Source organism: Nilaparvata lugens, chromosome 12, assembly GCF_014356525.2.
Source record: "Nilaparvata lugens isolate BPH chromosome 12, ASM1435652v1, whole genome shotgun sequence".
NCBI lineage: Eukaryota > Metazoa > Arthropoda > Insecta > Hemiptera > Delphacidae > Nilaparvata > Nilaparvata lugens.
The window spans coordinates 23795185-23813421 of NC_052515.1; the positions used below are offsets into that span (position 1 = coordinate 23795185).

The 18237-nt window shown below is 34.0% G+C and overlaps 1 protein-coding gene across 9 annotated transcripts in view; it reads right to left on the reverse strand.

Moving 5' to 3' along the window:
- LOC111051592 (transcription intermediary factor 1-alpha) overlaps positions 1–18237 on the reverse strand; it is a 128845-nt gene that overhangs the window by 28565 nt on the left and 82043 nt on the right. For all 9 annotated transcript variants that reach the window (XM_039439226.1, XM_039439225.1, XM_039439222.1 and 6 more), the window contains 5 exons: positions 17358–17552; positions 15236–15348; positions 9414–9712; positions 3940–4090; positions 2051–2262 (listed from right to left, as the gene is read on the reverse strand). In XM_039439226.1, the coding sequence (XP_039295160.1) occupies positions 2051–2262; positions 3940–4090; positions 9414–9712; positions 15236–15348; positions 17358–17552 (970 nt within the window). The remainder of the gene's footprint in view (positions 1–2050; positions 2263–3939; positions 4091–9413; positions 9713–15235; positions 15349–17357; positions 17553–18237) is intronic.

Here is an 18237-nt window from a genome sequence, read left to right on the forward strand (position 1 = left end):
TCTTCATGAAAAATTCACTTTTCACGTTTTGTTCTTGCATCTTAAGAACTAGTTTATAAACACATATAAAACATAAAATTTATCCAAAAAATGAGATGCATATTGAATTTTGTTAAAAAACTGGGAATTTAAAAATTTCCAACTATGTGCAGGCGTTCAGTGTGAGTGTTCCCATGGATCTTTCCAGATTTGGTTTCTCATCTGCGCGCTTGGACATACATGACCACGCATGCATGTGCATGTACGTGCATTCAATGTGATCATACCCTTGAAATTTGTTTTTAAAAATTGATTTGCTGAGAACATAGCCTATTGAATAGATTTTGAAATGCAGTTCTCATTTCATGGTTTGTCATAAGCTGGCTCATAAATATTCAAAAGTATACTCATTGTGTGGCAAGGAATGTATTTTCGGGTTTTCTCTTAGGTCGAAAGATTACCACCTGAATACTCTTAGCTATGGAGTATGAGACAAGTCAAATAAGAGAATAGATATTAATATTACATTATTATTACACTTGGACCCGTTTTCTAGACAATTATTAAATCTGAAGAGATTTCTATTCGATAAGTGTCTTAAAAACCGGGCCTCGTATAGTTAATTTCTAAACATTCGAGAATGAAAGGAACTCTTGTACACTATAATGATATCCTATTATCTTAAGCGAGCAATTTCTGTATTTATATATCTGTTTATTTTTATATTTGGTTATTTTTATATCTGGCTATTTTTATATCTGGTTATTTATGTTTAACGGATCTCGAAAACGGCTCTAACGATTTTCACGAAATTTGGAACATAGTAGGTTTATGATATAGAGATTCGATTGCTCTAGGACTCATCCTTGGGAAAACTCGCTGAACGACATTAAAAGGATAATTCATCCTTGGCTGAATCAGCTGTGGATATTAAAAAAGTGAGTATGTGAAAAATCAAAATATCGCATCCCCGAAATTCATAAGATGATGTATAGCAAGCTGTGAAATATAAACACGATCATTTTAGAGAATTGTGTTCTGTTTATCAATAAATAAAAATAACCAGCGAAGCTCGGGGCCCCGATATTATTACATTACAACAATATCATTTGAATATTAATTGTAATTTTCGAATTCTACCTTCCTGGTACCAATTTGGTTTGGAGAGTGAATCAATAATTCCTGTTACAGGGTGAAATGAAAGTCAACATTCAATTTGAAAGCTATAGTGAGGTCCACATTATAATGGCAGAGTACGATTGACAATACTGTTGCTGTCCTTTTCTATCATACAACAAAACAGATAGCACTATCTCTCTCTCGCTTTGCAATGTTGTCCATTTGCCAGAATATTTTATATTTACTTTTGACAGTGACTGTACAAAACTGAACAAACCATATTCTCAGCCGCCATTTTTTTCTTCATTCCATCAAAATACTTGAGTACACAAGTCGTATAATTGATTAAAAATTTATTTTTGAAACGATGAAATAATTTTTAAACATTACCTTATGAGAAACTCAAATTAAAATACCTAAAATGACATTTTAAAAGTTGATAACCAACCATCCTAGACTTCATCCATGCTCAAGTTAGCCTACCCGTATAGGTTAGACCTACTCGTACCGGTATAAATAATATTGAAAAGTTATTTCAGAATTAATCCATTGAAATTACTTATTTTTTAATAGGATTTCTATTTCTCTATTATTTTTAAAGGAAATTGGAATAGAATACCTACCAAATAACTCAATTTCTGTTGTTTTGAAATTCAGATTGTTGTATCACAGCTTTTTAAATTAGCCGCCATTTCAGGTTTGTATAAAAATCTGATTTGAGTCATGAAAGCAAATTTTTGAATCAAATTATGAAAAAATATATTTTCTTGATCAATTTGACATTAAATTGATTATTTTATCAAGGAAATGATAATTATTATTAGATTAAATTTAATGGGATGAATTGAGTAACAGCTGTGTACAGTCAGTGGCAAAATGGAGAGACTTGGCAACGTTTTTCTCCTATCTTTCTTCACTGCCATTATAACGTGGACCTCACTATATCAATTACCTGCTGATGAGCGGCCTGCTGCTGCTGATGCAACTGCTGTTGTTGCAGTTGTTGTTGGTGTTGTTGGTGCTGTTGTTGTTGGTGGTAGTGCAGCGACAACATGGAGCGCAGGCCACCATCTCCTCCTCCCACACCCCTCGCTCCACCGTCGGTCGATGACGTCACCTGTTGTTGATGTGGACCGCCTCCAACTCGAGTCATGCTCACTGCTCCTAGCCAACGCAACACAATATTTTATTTCATTAGCTTTTCATTTTAATAACAAACATTGCAAAATTACACATGCAGTATTTGGTTGACTCAAGGGCGTAGCCCTTGAAGCTGAAAGGGCTTCAGCACCCTCCGAAATTCTAAAAAAATACCTTCTTGAAATACCTAAAGCTGGGTTTAGACCAAAGTTATTAACAAAATGTTTAGTTCGTTAAACAAAGAAGCAAAACTAAAGTTGGCTTACACCAAAGTTGTTAACAAAATGTTAATAACTTAATCCTTATAAATTCTATTGAACGGAACTTGACAAACACATATGTTCATCATGTGTATGCTAAGTTATGTTCAATTTAATAGAATCTAAAATTTAAGGATTAAGTTATTAACATTTTGTTAACAACTTTGGTGTAAGCCCAGCTTTAGTTTTGCTGCTTTGCTGGTTAGTTCAACGAACTATTGAACGTGACTTGTAGTTTTTCGTGCTATAAAATCTATCTACATTTCACAAGTATCTATGGGCCTAATTATAGTCTACAATTATTAATTATTAACTAATCATAGAACATGTAATTAATTATATCATAATACGTCTTCAGTTCTTAGCAATGAAGCGATAATAAAATTGACATTTGTTGTGATTTTGTCTCTTGTTCGCTTTTTTATTCCATGAAACTATTACATCATTAAAACCTTCTTGCCTATTTCAGCACCCACCAAAATAAAATCCTAGCTACGCCCTTGAGTCGACTTAAAGCTCAAGTCTCAACCTACTTAACTTTATCAATATTATAGCAATACTACGTCAATGTGTAGACCCTCACATACGAATCTGACCGTTTTCAACACTTTTATTCCACAGAGATTCATTAAAAAGCAGAATAATAAGTAGTATGAATAATATTCCTCATGAAATTAGTCAGCCGGGCATATATAAAATATCCAAATACAAAAAAATCGTTTCAAACTGGCTGAGGACTATGGACGTAGATCAATGTGAGCGGCTGCTACAATCTGCCTACCAACACTAAATTGGCCTACCTAATTTCCTCTTTCTTTCCCCCTTTCTCTCTTTGTCACTATCAAGTGTAGACCCTTTTCTCATGGATTTATCCTATGCCATTGTGACTGCTCCGTATTCAACGTGTCTGGGTGTGTGTGTGTCTTTATTATTAAATGACATAAAATACTATCAGTGGAATAATAAATATTATACAGTTCTGAACTCATTGACCCACGAACAGGCCCATTAGGCCTATGTGGGCAATTATTATTTCATTATTGGGGTTCAGTTTTGCTAAGCAGTGCAATTTTCTCAGATCTAAGGATAAACTATAATAGTCTAAAGCTCTCTATTTATAACACTATTAATAGATATCAACCTTTATTATTTCTTATAACACTATTAATAGATATCAACCTTTATTATTTCTTATAAGATGTATCACTGTTATAATTTAATATAATTATTGTATAATGTATTGTATTACTCCTTAGGTCATGATGTCTTAAGTTTTATTTTACACAATTGTTACGTTGTGCTGCTTGCATATTGTGCCCTTTTCAAATATTATAATCATGTATAATTTGGCGAAATAAAACTCAATTCAATTAGATACAAAATGGGAATTCTGGTGCAAAGGAATCGAATGTACCAGAACTGGCACTTTCTATCTACTGACCTTGGTTGTGGTGGACTCGCTGCTGTAGGTTGCGTGCAATCTGCTGCGGCATTTGGGCCATGCTCTGCAGTGGAGAGGTGCGACTCTGCTGCTGCTGGTAGACTGCCGCCGGAGACATCTGCTGCTGCGGTGGACTTGTGTAGTGGCGCGACTGAAAAGCAACACATTCAAACTCAATTCAATCACTCTGAACAAGTTTCAATGTAAACAAGCTATTACCAAAGAGAAAATATAGATATCCCATTTATTTTTATATTAATTGAATAGACTTAGAACGTTGTCAAAAATATTTTTATATTCTATTATCCCATAATAATTGAATATTTTACACAAGAATGAACAGTTAATATTACATCAGATAGACCGGTATCAGCAATTCTCTATAGAAGCATAGAAAAAATATGGCATAAGATATCCCATATCCCATTTATCTTTAATAATTTAATATTTTAAACAAGAAAGAACAGTTAATACTATATCAGATAGACCGGTATCAGCTATTATTATCCAAAGAAGCATAGAGAAAATATCACATATCCCATTCATTTATCTATTCCACAATAATTTATTATTTTAAACAAGAATGAACAGTTAATATTAGATCAGATAGACCGGTATCAGCTATTCTCTATACAAGCATAGAAAAAATATGGCAGAAGAAGATATCCCATGGTATAGGTCGTTTATATTCCAAATTTCAAGCCGATTTTTTGATAACTCAAGCCGATCACTGTCTATTATTCGTGTTTTGGTGGGATGAGAGAGTAAAGGTGCGTACTACCAAGCTTTGCTTGATTATGTAGTGTTACATGACGAAAATTAAACTAAACTACAGACTTTCGCTCTGCTCCGCAACCGAACGTCACTCGAGCAGAGCGGAGTGGAACGCGAGAAGAGCTATCATGTCCCGTAACGTTCATGATCGGTGCTAGTGCAGAGCGGAGGCGGAGTGATGGCGGAACGAGGGCGGAGCATGCGCGGAGCGGGTTGGAGGCGCGTATATCTGTACGCAGCTTAAGAAGGGCACAGTATGAGAGACTACCAGCGTTACATAGCTTCACGAAAAACAAACTACAAGGACCATCGGCTTCAGTTAACAGAGAAATTTGCAAGATAAAAAACGCCCTATACCAACTTATGCTATAAATTTTCTCTATGCTTCTATAAAGAATACCTGCCACCGGTATATCTGGTGTAATATTAACTGTTCATTCTTGTTTAAAATAATAATTTATTATGGGATACTGTGACAGAGAAATAAATGGTATATCTTCTTATGCTATATTTTCTCTATGGTACTAATCACTAAACGTACAATACTATAGTGCGGTCCACGTTATAATGGCAAAAGAGAAAGAAAGAACAGCGTTGCTGATTCTCTATCTTGCCGCTGCCTTCTTTAGAGGATAACCGATACCGGTATATCTGATGTAATATTAAGGCCCGGTTGCTCGAAAGCCTGTTAGATTTTAATCATGAAATCATTATTAAATGTCACGAGAACCAATCAGGAGGGGTTTTCTGTGAATAAGGCTTCTCTGATTGGTTCTCTTGACATTTAACCGAAATAAAAATTAACAGACTTTTGTGCAATCGGGTGTAACTGTTCATGATTGTTTAAAAAGGTAAATTATATTTTATTCATCAAGAAAATATATTCTCGATGATTAAATAATACATTTTCATAATTGAGAGTAAATATTTTTTCAATTAATTATATTTATGCATTGTTAAAAAAAATATGGCAATGTACCTAAGCTAGAAAAAGATATCGCTATCTGCTTTGTCGAATGATAGACAAGGATAGAAACACCAATGTTGATCAAATACTGCCATTATAACGTTGGACCGCACTATAGATTTTGTTCATGAATAGTAATATAGTATGAATTTGAATATTGAGTCATAATAAGAAACTATTATCATTCTTTTGCCTTTCATTGAATACATACACACACCTATTGGATGTAGGTCCACTAAGAGTGCAAACATGGTGAGGAGACAAAGGCAGCTTTAAGCTTCAGTGTTGAAAAAAATTTATGTATTTTATTGTGTTTTTTATACATTTTTCAGATAATTATAAAATATCTCGTTTGAGTTTAAAATATCTCAGCAAAATTTTCTTTAGCAAACAATATTTCATTCAATTTTTTTTCATTTTTATAATTGGCATTGAATAAAACTTGATTTGACTGGATTTAAATGGTGGCGTACATAGAGAAGATCAATTCAAATAAATGCATTATTTTGAACACTCAAGCTTAAAGCAACTTAACCGCTTCACTATGTTTTCATCCTAATAAAAATAAATAATAAATACCCTATCCTAATAAAATTTTTGTTCTTCTCTTCCGATCTGTGTTTTTTGTTGTAATAAAATAAATAAATATTTGACTATAATTTGGTGTTTTAATCATTCTAAATTCAAAATTTCTAGCTCATATATATTTTTGGACAGAGCTTTGAACTTTAACTTAAGAACATAACCTATTTTTCGATCATTTTATTATTTATCAAAATTTGAGAACAGAATAGTTTTGGGCTATGCCTGTTGTTCTATCCCTATCATATTCATATGATTTCTAATTATATCAACAAATAAATAAATAATAAATGAAATGAATGAATACAATACATACTAGAAATGAATGTTGAGTATTTTTCATTTTTGACAATTACATTTTTAATAAATTAAACCAACAAGGGATGGCTAACCTCAGTTTTAGTATAAAAAACTCATGTAAATTGGTTCATTATGCATGTCAATGGTTATAAATTGGTTTGTAAGGAATGTCATTAGTTTTGCAAACGGGATTTCAAGACAACTATTGATTAATTATTATTAAACGAAAATCCTAATTAAATGCTGTAGACAAGTATTGAAGTTGGCGGGTTCACTATTCTTAGTCGATAATTGAACCTTAGACCTTTTCAGGATACAACATTCACGTTGAATTTTCTTTTAACAAACTTTTTAAAATGTTGTACTTCGTCTATGTTTGTACTATGAAATTGACGTGTTTCAACATTATCATGTTTTGAGCATTCACTGACTTTAAAACATTAAAAACATTCACTTTAAAACAAAACTTCAAAACATTCACTGATGTATAAACTAGGACTTATTTCATCAAAGCTAGCATTCCTGAAATAATGTATAAAAATACCCACACACTAGATGTTCATGAAGCTATGACAAATGTTACCAGTGTATTATAACCTTTTCCTGTTATATTATAATGAATTTTCTATTTTCAATTTAATTTTCAATGGATGATTGTGATGGAAATTTGGGTGGTAATGCTACTCCTACTTGCGAACAGGTGTTTTCCACTCAGGCCAGTAGAGTTTCTCCACCTCATGTCATACCTGATTTTTTCCACATTATTATTGAAGAAAGTGGCATTATTATATTATACTCCATACTTATGTTTAGTTTCAAATTTGAAATAATGACTGGGTTTGAAATTCACATTCTATACGTATGATGAAGGATTATTTAATGGAAATTGAAGAATAGTAATTATTAGGTTGGACGAGAACATTTTACACATGATGTAGGATAATTTGATTGAATTTTGAGAATAGTAAGCTTTATTCAATTTTATTTACCCAAAAAGAAATACAAAAATATAAAATCATAATATCAAAAACTATGACTAAATTACATGGATATGTCATGCAAAAAGGACGGAATCTTAGGCTAGTTTCACATTCATTCGGTTCGTTTCGTTTTCGGTAAATTCCGATAAGTGTGAAACGGTAATTCGGTTTGAATTCGTTACCGAATAGAAACCGCATAGAACCGAACGCCCACTTGACTCTAATAAATTCCATCAGGTTTCAATTCGTTGCTAGCGAGAGGCTACTTTCACACACTTTCGGTTCGGTTCGTTTTCGGCAAATTCCGATAAGTTTGAAACGATGATTCGGTTTGAATTCGGTACCGAATAGCAACCGCATAGCATCGAACGCCCCCTCGACACGAATAGGTTTCATCATATTCGAATTCGTTGCTAGGGAAACAGGAAAAAACAAAGTCTTTTACACACGCTTGCCTTTTTTGTTTTTATTTTAACCTGATATCCTGATTATCTGTTTCAAAAATTTCCAAATCAAAATCATATGGTCAATTCATTTTTGTTAGTTCACAGGAAATTTTTTTCAATTAATAGTTTGCTAAAAAAATATGAAAGATATGAATTAAAACTCAGGGAGAATTTTTATTTTTTTTTATTTTTCCACGAATATTACATGATTTCATCAATGGAGAGAAGAGATGAAGTTTATATACCATGTGTCAAAACAAGGAGCAAATTTTCAATTTAAAAAAATAATCTCTCGAAACATCCAAAATTAACATAATCAAAAAGAAACTATTCAAATAATTCACAATTTTTAATTAACTTCAAAATTTTGTTGTTCAAGAAATAACATCTTACAATTTAACACCAGCTGTTATATTTAAATATACCAGTTTAAATATACCAGCATGAAGTGTGAAAATCCAAACACAGCTGTGTTTGAGAAGAAAATACCTAATTAGAACCGTACGAATTAAAACCTGACATGATTGTATGAAAGCCTTATTCGTTTTTGGTAACGAACCGAACCGAATGAAACCGAATGCGTGTAAAGTATTACATGGAAATGGATGATAAATCCTTACATGGAAAAAGATGATAAATGAAAATATCACCTTGCATGGAAAAAGAAAATATTTTAATTATCAAATGGAAAAAGATGGTACATGAAAATATCATCTATAGTGAGGTGCACGTTATAATGGCAGTGTAGGAAGATAGGAGAAAAGGGTTGCCAGATCTCAGCCTTGCCACCCAAACAGCTGATACTGGTATATTTGATCAATTAAACTGTTCATTATTGCTGAAAATAGTTAATAATATTTTATTAGTTGTCAAGTAAATATATTTTTTAAATATGTGATAATAAATTTTCATGATTAAGATTAAATATTTTGTAAATTAGTTGAATTTCTACATTGTTGATAAACGATGTGGCAACATCACAATGTGTAAAAGAGATAGCTCTATCTGATTTGTTGAACGATAGACAGAGATAGCAACACCATTGCAAATCACACACTCATTATAACGTGGACCACACTATATATAACCTCTCATCAAAATATTTAAATTCTTACATGGAAATAACATATTTATATCATCTTACATGGAAAAAGTTTTTGTATTCTCACATGGAGAAAGATATACACGAAAGATTATTACACGAAAATAACATGGGAAAAGTCATACTTCCATTAACATATTCAATTGAAACGCCAAGTAATTTTTTTATGGAAGAGTGATTATTTAAATTATTCAAGCTGTATTGCATCAATCAGTTACAATTCACATATTCAATACAACGTCCATTAACAATCATTAAAAAGAAAACACTTCTCACTCGTCCATTATAATCATTATCACCCCATCCATCTCAACCTCACTGACCATGAGCTGTTGTTGTTGGTGCTGTGGTCCCAATATGGCGGCCGCCTGAGCCCCGCCCCCGGCAAGAGACGGAGCCTGTTGCAGGGGTGGGGGCGGAGCCACCGACTCGTAGGCAGGGGGATGCCCCTTGTGGCCAGCCTCCGTCTTGATGTTGATTGGTGGAACGGCCGCAGGGGGCGTGGCTAGCCTCGCCGCCCCCGACCCAGCAGCTGCTGGGGAAGGGGTACTGCTGCCCCCACTGCTGCTTGATGGCGGGTATGTTCGGCCGTCGACCATGATCGAGCCTATCGATGAGGCAACTGTCCAACACAAATAGAATAGAAAATAATAAAACAGAGAATAGAATAGAAAATAATAAAATAAAATGGAATATAGACTGGGATAGAGTGGTGAATGGAATAGAATAGAGAGCATTTTATTTGTAACAAAACAAACAATACAAACAAATTTTATATAAACATAGAAATAAAAATAATTATAATGTAAATATAGATGGGTAATGTACTGTGTGCAAAAATTACATTTCTGTCCACGCACAGGAGTGTCAAGAAAAAAAGCAGTTAATACCTAAAAAATGAAATATTGAAAAAACTCCATAAACACAAATCACACGCGTATCTGGTCCAGGATGAGTCACCGTGATGCTTAGTAACCGCTACTGCTCAGTAATCACAAAATACGGAATTGATCCAACGAAAAGGCTACATGCGCATTACGATGCTGGTTAGGTGCAGATAGCTGAACAGATCTACTTGAGCCTAAAGCTGGGTTGGTTTTCCTTTGAGCGTAAATGCCGTCGTCGACCACGACAGGGAGAGAATCTCACATTGGGTAGATTTCAATTTGTCTACATAACCTAAAAGATTATGTTCAATTATGTTTTAATGTGGCAGGTTGAGCTTATACTTTTAAATGGCAATATATTGATATTATTAGAAATGTTTAATTCTATAGTAATAAAGACAAATAATGAAAAGTTATTTGATCAGCTGTTTTAGCACACTTGAAATTTGGACAATATGAATGTCAAAAATGCTTGCCGTCGTCGACTGCGGAAATTTACGCATAAAAGAAAACGTACCTTTTGGCTCAACTCACACTTACGCCACAGTATACATACAGTATGGAAACTTGGCTAGTACCTTGGCGCAAAAATCCGCCATCTTGTTAGGAAGCGCCGCATTGTAATAGTATTGATGGTAGGTTCGGATCATTTTAATGATCCGGATCAAATTGATCTCGTTCACTGCCACGAGCCAATCAGAAGACCAGGATTGGAACTTCCTAAGGTCACGTGACGTGTCTAGTATTTGCGCCATGTAAAAAGTATTGGTTAGACAGGCGTTTTATTGACAGTTTCCATTCTGTACCTATTCTGTGCTTACGCGACTCAGGTCGAGAAGAGACTCGACTCTAGTCGAGAGCATGTGTTTTCGAATGGTGACGTCGCGGAGACAAGAATTGTCTGGTCGAGTGTCACCATTTTTGGAAACATATGCTCTCGACCTGAGTTGCGTAAGTGTGAGTTGAGCCGAAATAGTTTGTTTCTCATGAAATGAACAAAATAGGCACGTGTTCGACTGAGATCGTGAGCAACTGAGACACTTCAATCAATTTTATCTGTTAATGTTTAGTAATGGTTTTTTCCTACAGTTACCTTGAAAAGTGACCATTTCTGCACTAATCACAGAACGCAAAGAATCACTTTTCCGCTCTAGTGCGCAAAGTATTACTTTGCGTACTCTTAATACTTTGCGTATTATGTTGCAGTCATCTCAATCAGCTGTTGACAGTGTTGACAGTGTTGTATTTTGAATGCGAATTTGTTCTATCTATATTTTTTCTGATTTTCAAATAAATAAAAATGAAAACTCATTGAATTATACATTTTGAATATTATTAATAATTCATTATTTCAAATAATATTTTTTCATTCATAAATTGATTGGTTTAAAAATTATTTAGAAATTAAGATTAACTCAAAATTATTCAAATTTTCAAATTAATTTAATTTTTAATTTGAATGAATTATCGATGATTAATTTTCAATTGGATTATCAAGTTTAAAATAAATTAAAGTTGTTATTAATAACAAAATCATACAGACAAACATTTGATGGATTTCAGCTATCATTTTACCCATAATTAACCACTTCTCATATTCAATGGTAACTGTAAGAAAAATTTAATGTGAAATACGTGCGCAAAGTTCCTCTGCTGCACTCAAGAAACCATTTGCTCCCTCGCCTACGGCTCGTACGTAAACGTTTCTTTAGGTGCAGCAAACTGTCACTTTGCGCACTAGTTGCACAAATAACTATTTCAAGTCTGATTTGATAAACGTATTCTATAAATGTAATGTAGGCAGATTTCCTATTACTATCGCTGTTACAAAACTGTAACAACTGTGTAAAAAAACTGGTGTTGTTCAGCTGTTACAAAACAAACTGAATTATTTCCAAAATATTACAATATGTTGCATGCAATTGGGCATTACTATTGGATCTCACTTGACTAGAACCAGGCAATAGGCATTACCATAAATCAGACATCCTAATTCGCATACAAAAAATAATTAGCATCAGACAATTCAGACTGTCAAATATTTGCAAAACAGCCGGTGTTATTTCCATCAAAATTAGGAGGATAGACTGTTTTTGATGACTACTTGAATTCGACTGAAAATGACACCACTGTCATAGCCTACTATAGATAGAAGTAAGCCATGCCACTGTGGAAGAATTTCGAGTTATTTAATAATTAGTTTTTTATGCTAGAAAACGTATTTGATTTAATTGTATTGTCAATTTGAAATTATTGTAAGTTTTCTTATGTAATGTTATATTGGCAAATATATTATTGTTATTATTATATAAGTACTTGTATGGATATTATAAATATCTGATAATAATTAATGGAAAAACACTAAAATTATTTTTCTCGAAAGGAAGGATTTCTAATGAAAAATGGTGTAATAATAAGGATTTCTTGAATGTTGAATCCAAAAACGAATGCAAGGCAGCATTGGCAATCAAAATCAATAATGAATCCAATATACCTCTATTGACTTCAAAACAAAATTTATAACAGATTGGTACCTAATCATTTCATACACAGTAAAAATAACTTATTTATAATGATGCCCCACAAGATTCGATTCTGATTTTATAGATTTCTAATTTTCAAATTAAGGAAAATACAGAGTGAGCATAAAGTCTTGCCCTGATTAAAAAAAAATATTACAGAATAAGCGTTTGACATAATAATTTTAAATCTGGCGCTGTTACATAGGTTAGTGTTAGTAGTTTTTTTTACCAATAGATGATGCTAGTGGTCCTAAACAATGACGCTGTCTGTTAGTTCACGTTAGTTGCGGTCAAAATGGCGTCGAAGCAGAAAAAAGCACAATGTGTGCTTTGGTTTCACGAAACGAAATCGCCCATCAGTGTTCAGCGTAATTTTCGGGATTCTTATGGACGCAGCCCTCCTGATATTAAATCTATAAAGCGATGGTATGACAGGTTCAAAGAAGCAGGCAGCGTTGAAGATCTTCCTGGAAGTGGCAGGCCTAGTGTGAGTGAAGCAACTGTTGATCGTGTTCGGCAATCATTTCAACGGAGTCCGTCTAAATCAACTCGTCAAGCATCACGTGAACTTCAAATACCACAAGCAAGTGTTGTGAAAATTCTTCATAAAAGGCTTAGGTTGCATGCTTATAAAGTGCAAATCGTGCAGGCCTTGCAACCGAATGATTTGCTGAGACGTGCAGAATTCGTAACTGAGATTCTCAACAGGATTGATGGCGCTAACGATTACTTACTTAAATCGCATATGTTTTACAGATGAATCCACCTTTCATGTCAGTGGAATGGTAAATAGACATAATGTGCGTATATGGGCATCAGAGAATCCACACGCTACTGTACAGTTACAGGGAGACAGTGAAAAAGGTAATGTTTGGTGTGGCCTAATGCACAACAAGGTTTTTGGGCCGTTTTTCTTCACGGAAAAAAACATTAGCGCTAACATTTTTACTTAGACGTGTTGCAACAGTTCATTGCACCACAGTTAGAAGATTATCAACCATGGATAATTTTCCAGCAAGATGGAGCACCCCCCACTGGGCTTTGATAGTGCGTAATTTCCTAGATGAAACATTTCCGGATCGGTGGATTGGAAGGGATGGTCCAACACCCTGGCCATCCCGCTCTCCAGACATTACTCCCCTTGACTTTTTTTATGGAGATATATCAAGGACAGAGTCTTCGCCACACCAGTTGCTGACATCGACGAATTGAAGGCTAGGATACAAACTGCTGTGGGTACTGTGACAGAACACATGTTACAAAACACCTGGCGAGAACTAGAATACCGCTTCGACATTCTCCGGGCTACCAAGGGGGCACACGTTGAAGTTTACTAACGTAAGTGATATTAAAAAAACTACTAGCACTAACCTATGTAACAGCGCCAGATATAAATTGATATGTCAAACGATTATTCTGTAATATATTTTTTTTAAATCAGGGCAAGACTTTATGCTCACCCTGTATATTCCATCATGTGAATGAGTTCATAAACAGAAGCTTGGATTGGAGACGATGTAAGCTTGATGGAGACTAGTAAGCAGACTAATAGTGATGAAACGTGGTGGTTTCAAGCCTTGAGGTGTGGGATAATAAGTGGGTATAACTGACCAACATGATGAAATTTGACTTACCAGGTAACAGGCCTGGCAAGCACAAACATAACAATAGATGTAGAAGACTAACAAAAACTAACGAACAATAATTATTATTAAGAGAATCATAAATAATTGACTTTTGAAGACTTTTATTAAAAGCTATGATTACAATTTTGTACACTATTTTGTGTTGACATTCAATGATTATTTATTGATTGCTCATGCATGATTTGAAAAAATATTGAGTTCAGTCTATTATTGAAGGAAAAATGAAGCAATTCTATTTATTTATTTGCTAGAGGAAACTATACAATAGTCGGAAAAGAAAAACACAGGCTATTACCCAAAACTTCTTCTATTTCCTAATTTTGTGAATGAAGTAGTATACATTTAAAATTATTGCCCACACACTTAGTGCCCGGTTTCAAGAAGCTCGATCAGGACATTTGAAAATGATCAAATCACGTATGCTTTACAACGAGTGCATTGGAACATATATGATTTCTATGGCGATTGTTACAATCGATAATTCTAGTAGACACTTGTAAATGAACGTACCTGGCTTGACCATGTTCAAATGCCTTGACCAACATCAAGTAGTTTTTTTCCTGTCCAAACAGGGTTTTTGTAACCTTTGGGATTATTTTCCATATGAATTGATTTTTGTAATGTTCTTAAGGGTATGATTGTGATTTTTTAGTTATATGGTAATTATTGCAGTAACTATGGTAATTTCATGCTCTGTATATATAGTAAGAAATGGAAAATAAATTTATTTGAATTTGACCGAGTTTCGTGAAACCGGGCTAAGAGAGGAATACGTTTAGATAAATTACCAAGTCCATAAAATTAGTTTGATAACTGAAAAATATATATATGTTATCAAGTTTTAAAATTTTGAAAACAAAAACCAAGTTTGAGATACGTCTCTTCCATGCTTATGGAAGGCTTCCGACTGAAGGCCAATCAAAACAACGGCCACAACGCCGAAAATAATATTTGATTTTGTTGGTTTGATGGTTTGGTCCACACATAAGAGATAGGCCTTCAATACGCCTGACAGACAAATCAGATTGCAGGCCAATCTCTACATTTATGGAGGAGCCTTCACACTAATAGATTATTGGATAAAAATTACCTTTTATGAGTTCAGGAACCTTATCCAAGCACAAGCTTATCCTCACGGGTATTTCAGGATTCGGAATGTCGGCACGGCGACTCTTTATCCTCTGAAGGTGTGCGGTCAAGTTCCTGAGATGGAAACAATTTCAAATATTTTAATGATCACAGTTTAACCATAATATTCAGCAGGTATTCACAATATCAAACAGACAAGTCATCAATTATTGAAAGGATTTCCAAATAGACTTATTGAAGAGAACACATTTCTTCTGCTAGAAAATTTGATTTTAATCTATCCATTTAATATAACATTAAACATTCATTAATGTTTAATATAACATTATCCATTCAATTTAACATTAATCTAATCAAATATGATTTTAATCTACCCATTCATTGAAAAATGTGTTAGTTTTTTGGAGTGTAAATTGTTTTTTGAAGTGATAGTGTCATAACCTGAATGTGAATTTGAACACTAAGTACGCGTCCCGTATCTTTGCCTCGGTGACTTTGAAACGGCATATTGGCAAGATGTGGTTCGCGGGGTAATATTCACATCTTTGCAAAAAACATCAGCTTCAGAGACCTTTGATCCCTAGATGGAAGAAGCTCCCTACACACAGAGATTCTTCATGAATGAGAGAGTTGCAAGGTATCACCAACAATGAAAAGAGCATGTTGAACGAATGTCAGCTGATAGGCTTCCAATCAAAATTTTCAAGTATAAGCCGGTGGGCAAAGCTACAGGACCCGGACTGTAAACTGTGTTGTGCTAAAAGGACGTAACTCCAAAAAGCTCCTTGTGTATCTACTCGGATGCAACATGTTGCTTTTGATAAGATACAAAAGAGCATCTGTTGCTTATGGAAAGATACATTTTCAAAAATGTTCGATGTTTTTGAAAGGGTAGTATTGTAGTCTATAGTGAGGTCCACGTTATAATGGCAGTGGAGAAAGATAGGAGAACAACGTTGCCGATCCTCTGTCTTGTCAATGCCTTCTATAGGACGGTAGCTGATACAGGTTTATTGATGTAATATCAACGGTTCATTCTCGTTTAAAATAATCGATTATATTTTTTATTAAGCAAGAAATTATATTTTTAAATGAAAAAGACTAAGAAATTGTCAAAAACCACAGATTTATTGATATTTAGAAAGACCGGTTTCGGTTATTACACCATTGTCAATCTCTGATAAACAATGATAAATCTCTGAGTTTATCAGAGATTGACAATGGTGTAACAACCGAAACCGGTCTTTCTAAATATCAATAAATCTGTGGTTTTTGACAATTTCTTAGTCTTTTTCATTTAATATAAATAATTACCACAATATCAACTTCTCAACTACACAAAAATTAAATTTTCCAATAATTTCATAATTAAGATGAAATATGTTGTCAACTAATATTCTACATTGTTAAAAGACGGTCTGGCAACAGAGTAGAGCGAGAAAGAAATAGCGCTATCCGCTTTGTTGAATGATAGACAAGGATAGCAATACCACTGCTAATCAAACACTGCCGTTATAACGTGGACCTCACTATAGTGGCCCTCCGCCAATAGGCAAAGCTACAGGACCCCGACTGTAAGTAAGTCTACATCCTATTATATTAAGCGAGCAATTTCTGTACGTCTGTTTATATTTTTATATCTGGTTTTCTGGTTATTTTTATATCTGGTTATTTATGTCCAACGGATCTCGAAAACGGTTCTAACGATTTTCACGAAATTTGGAACATAGTAGGTTAATGATATAAAAATTCCATTGCACTAGGTCTCATCCTTGGGAAAACTCGCTGAACGACATTAAAAGGATAATTCATCCTTGGCTGAAACAGCTGAGACTTACGTCGTCTGTGGATGGTAAAAAGTGAGCGAGTGATTCTGTGGAAAATCAAAATATCGCATCCCCAAAATTCATAAGCTGACGTATAGCCAGCTGCAAAATATAAACACGATCATTTTAGAGAATTGTGTTCTGTTTATCAATAAATAAAAATAACGAGCGAAGATCGGTGCCCCGATATTTTTATTAAAGGGGACAGTTATGGGCATAAGCCTGTTGTGATTGAACATATAAGTATAATGATTGTAAAGCCTATTATAAAATAAATTGCAAATTTGGCCAACTTACGTTTTGCTGGCTAGCAGGGCCATGTCGCTGCCCTGGTCGAGTGCGTTGTTGACGAATTCGATGCAGTCATCGGTGAGGTTGGACAGCTGGTCGAGTGCCTGCTTCTTCTCGTTGAGCGTCTGCTGCTTCGCATCGCACACGTCGTTCAGCCTCACAACCAGCTGCTTCCCCCTCGTGTTGATGGTGTTGGTCAGCCTGCAACAAATAACAAACAATTAAACTAGTCCAATCAAATCAAATCAAAGTTTATTCTATTCATCAAAAACAATAACAATACACATATGAATACTATAAATTCAATACAAATAAAACAAAGAAGTTTTATGCATTGAATAATTTCTTAATAGGCATAGATAATTCAATGAGTAAATATACACCCCACTATAATTGATATGTGTTGGGGTCTACGTTATTAGTTGCGTGTTATAATTACTATTTACAAACTTCATTCATTGATATAGCATGAAATTTTTTGTTTATATTAAAATTAGTAAAAATTGATAATACTAATTTCAATATAAAAAAACTTTAATCCTTTATCACTGAATGTATTTTGTAAATAGTAATTATAACATGCAACAAGCATATATTAACTAGTAGTAACCTCCTGAGTTGGAGAACTCATGAATCTCATCAACTGTTGTATTGTAATATTTGAAATCCACAACTTTTCATTATAGCCTACAGAGTTGGTGAGATTAATGATGAAAACAGCAAAATATTTCATTTAGAAGAATAATTCTGTACTAATAAGTATAAAGGTGTTAGGCCTAAGTCAGTTTTCATGATTTTTCAGGAGATCAAAAACAAAGTTCAAAAAATTCTGTATGAAATTTATGAATCATTATTGAAAGTATTATAGCGCTTATCGTTGCTCTAC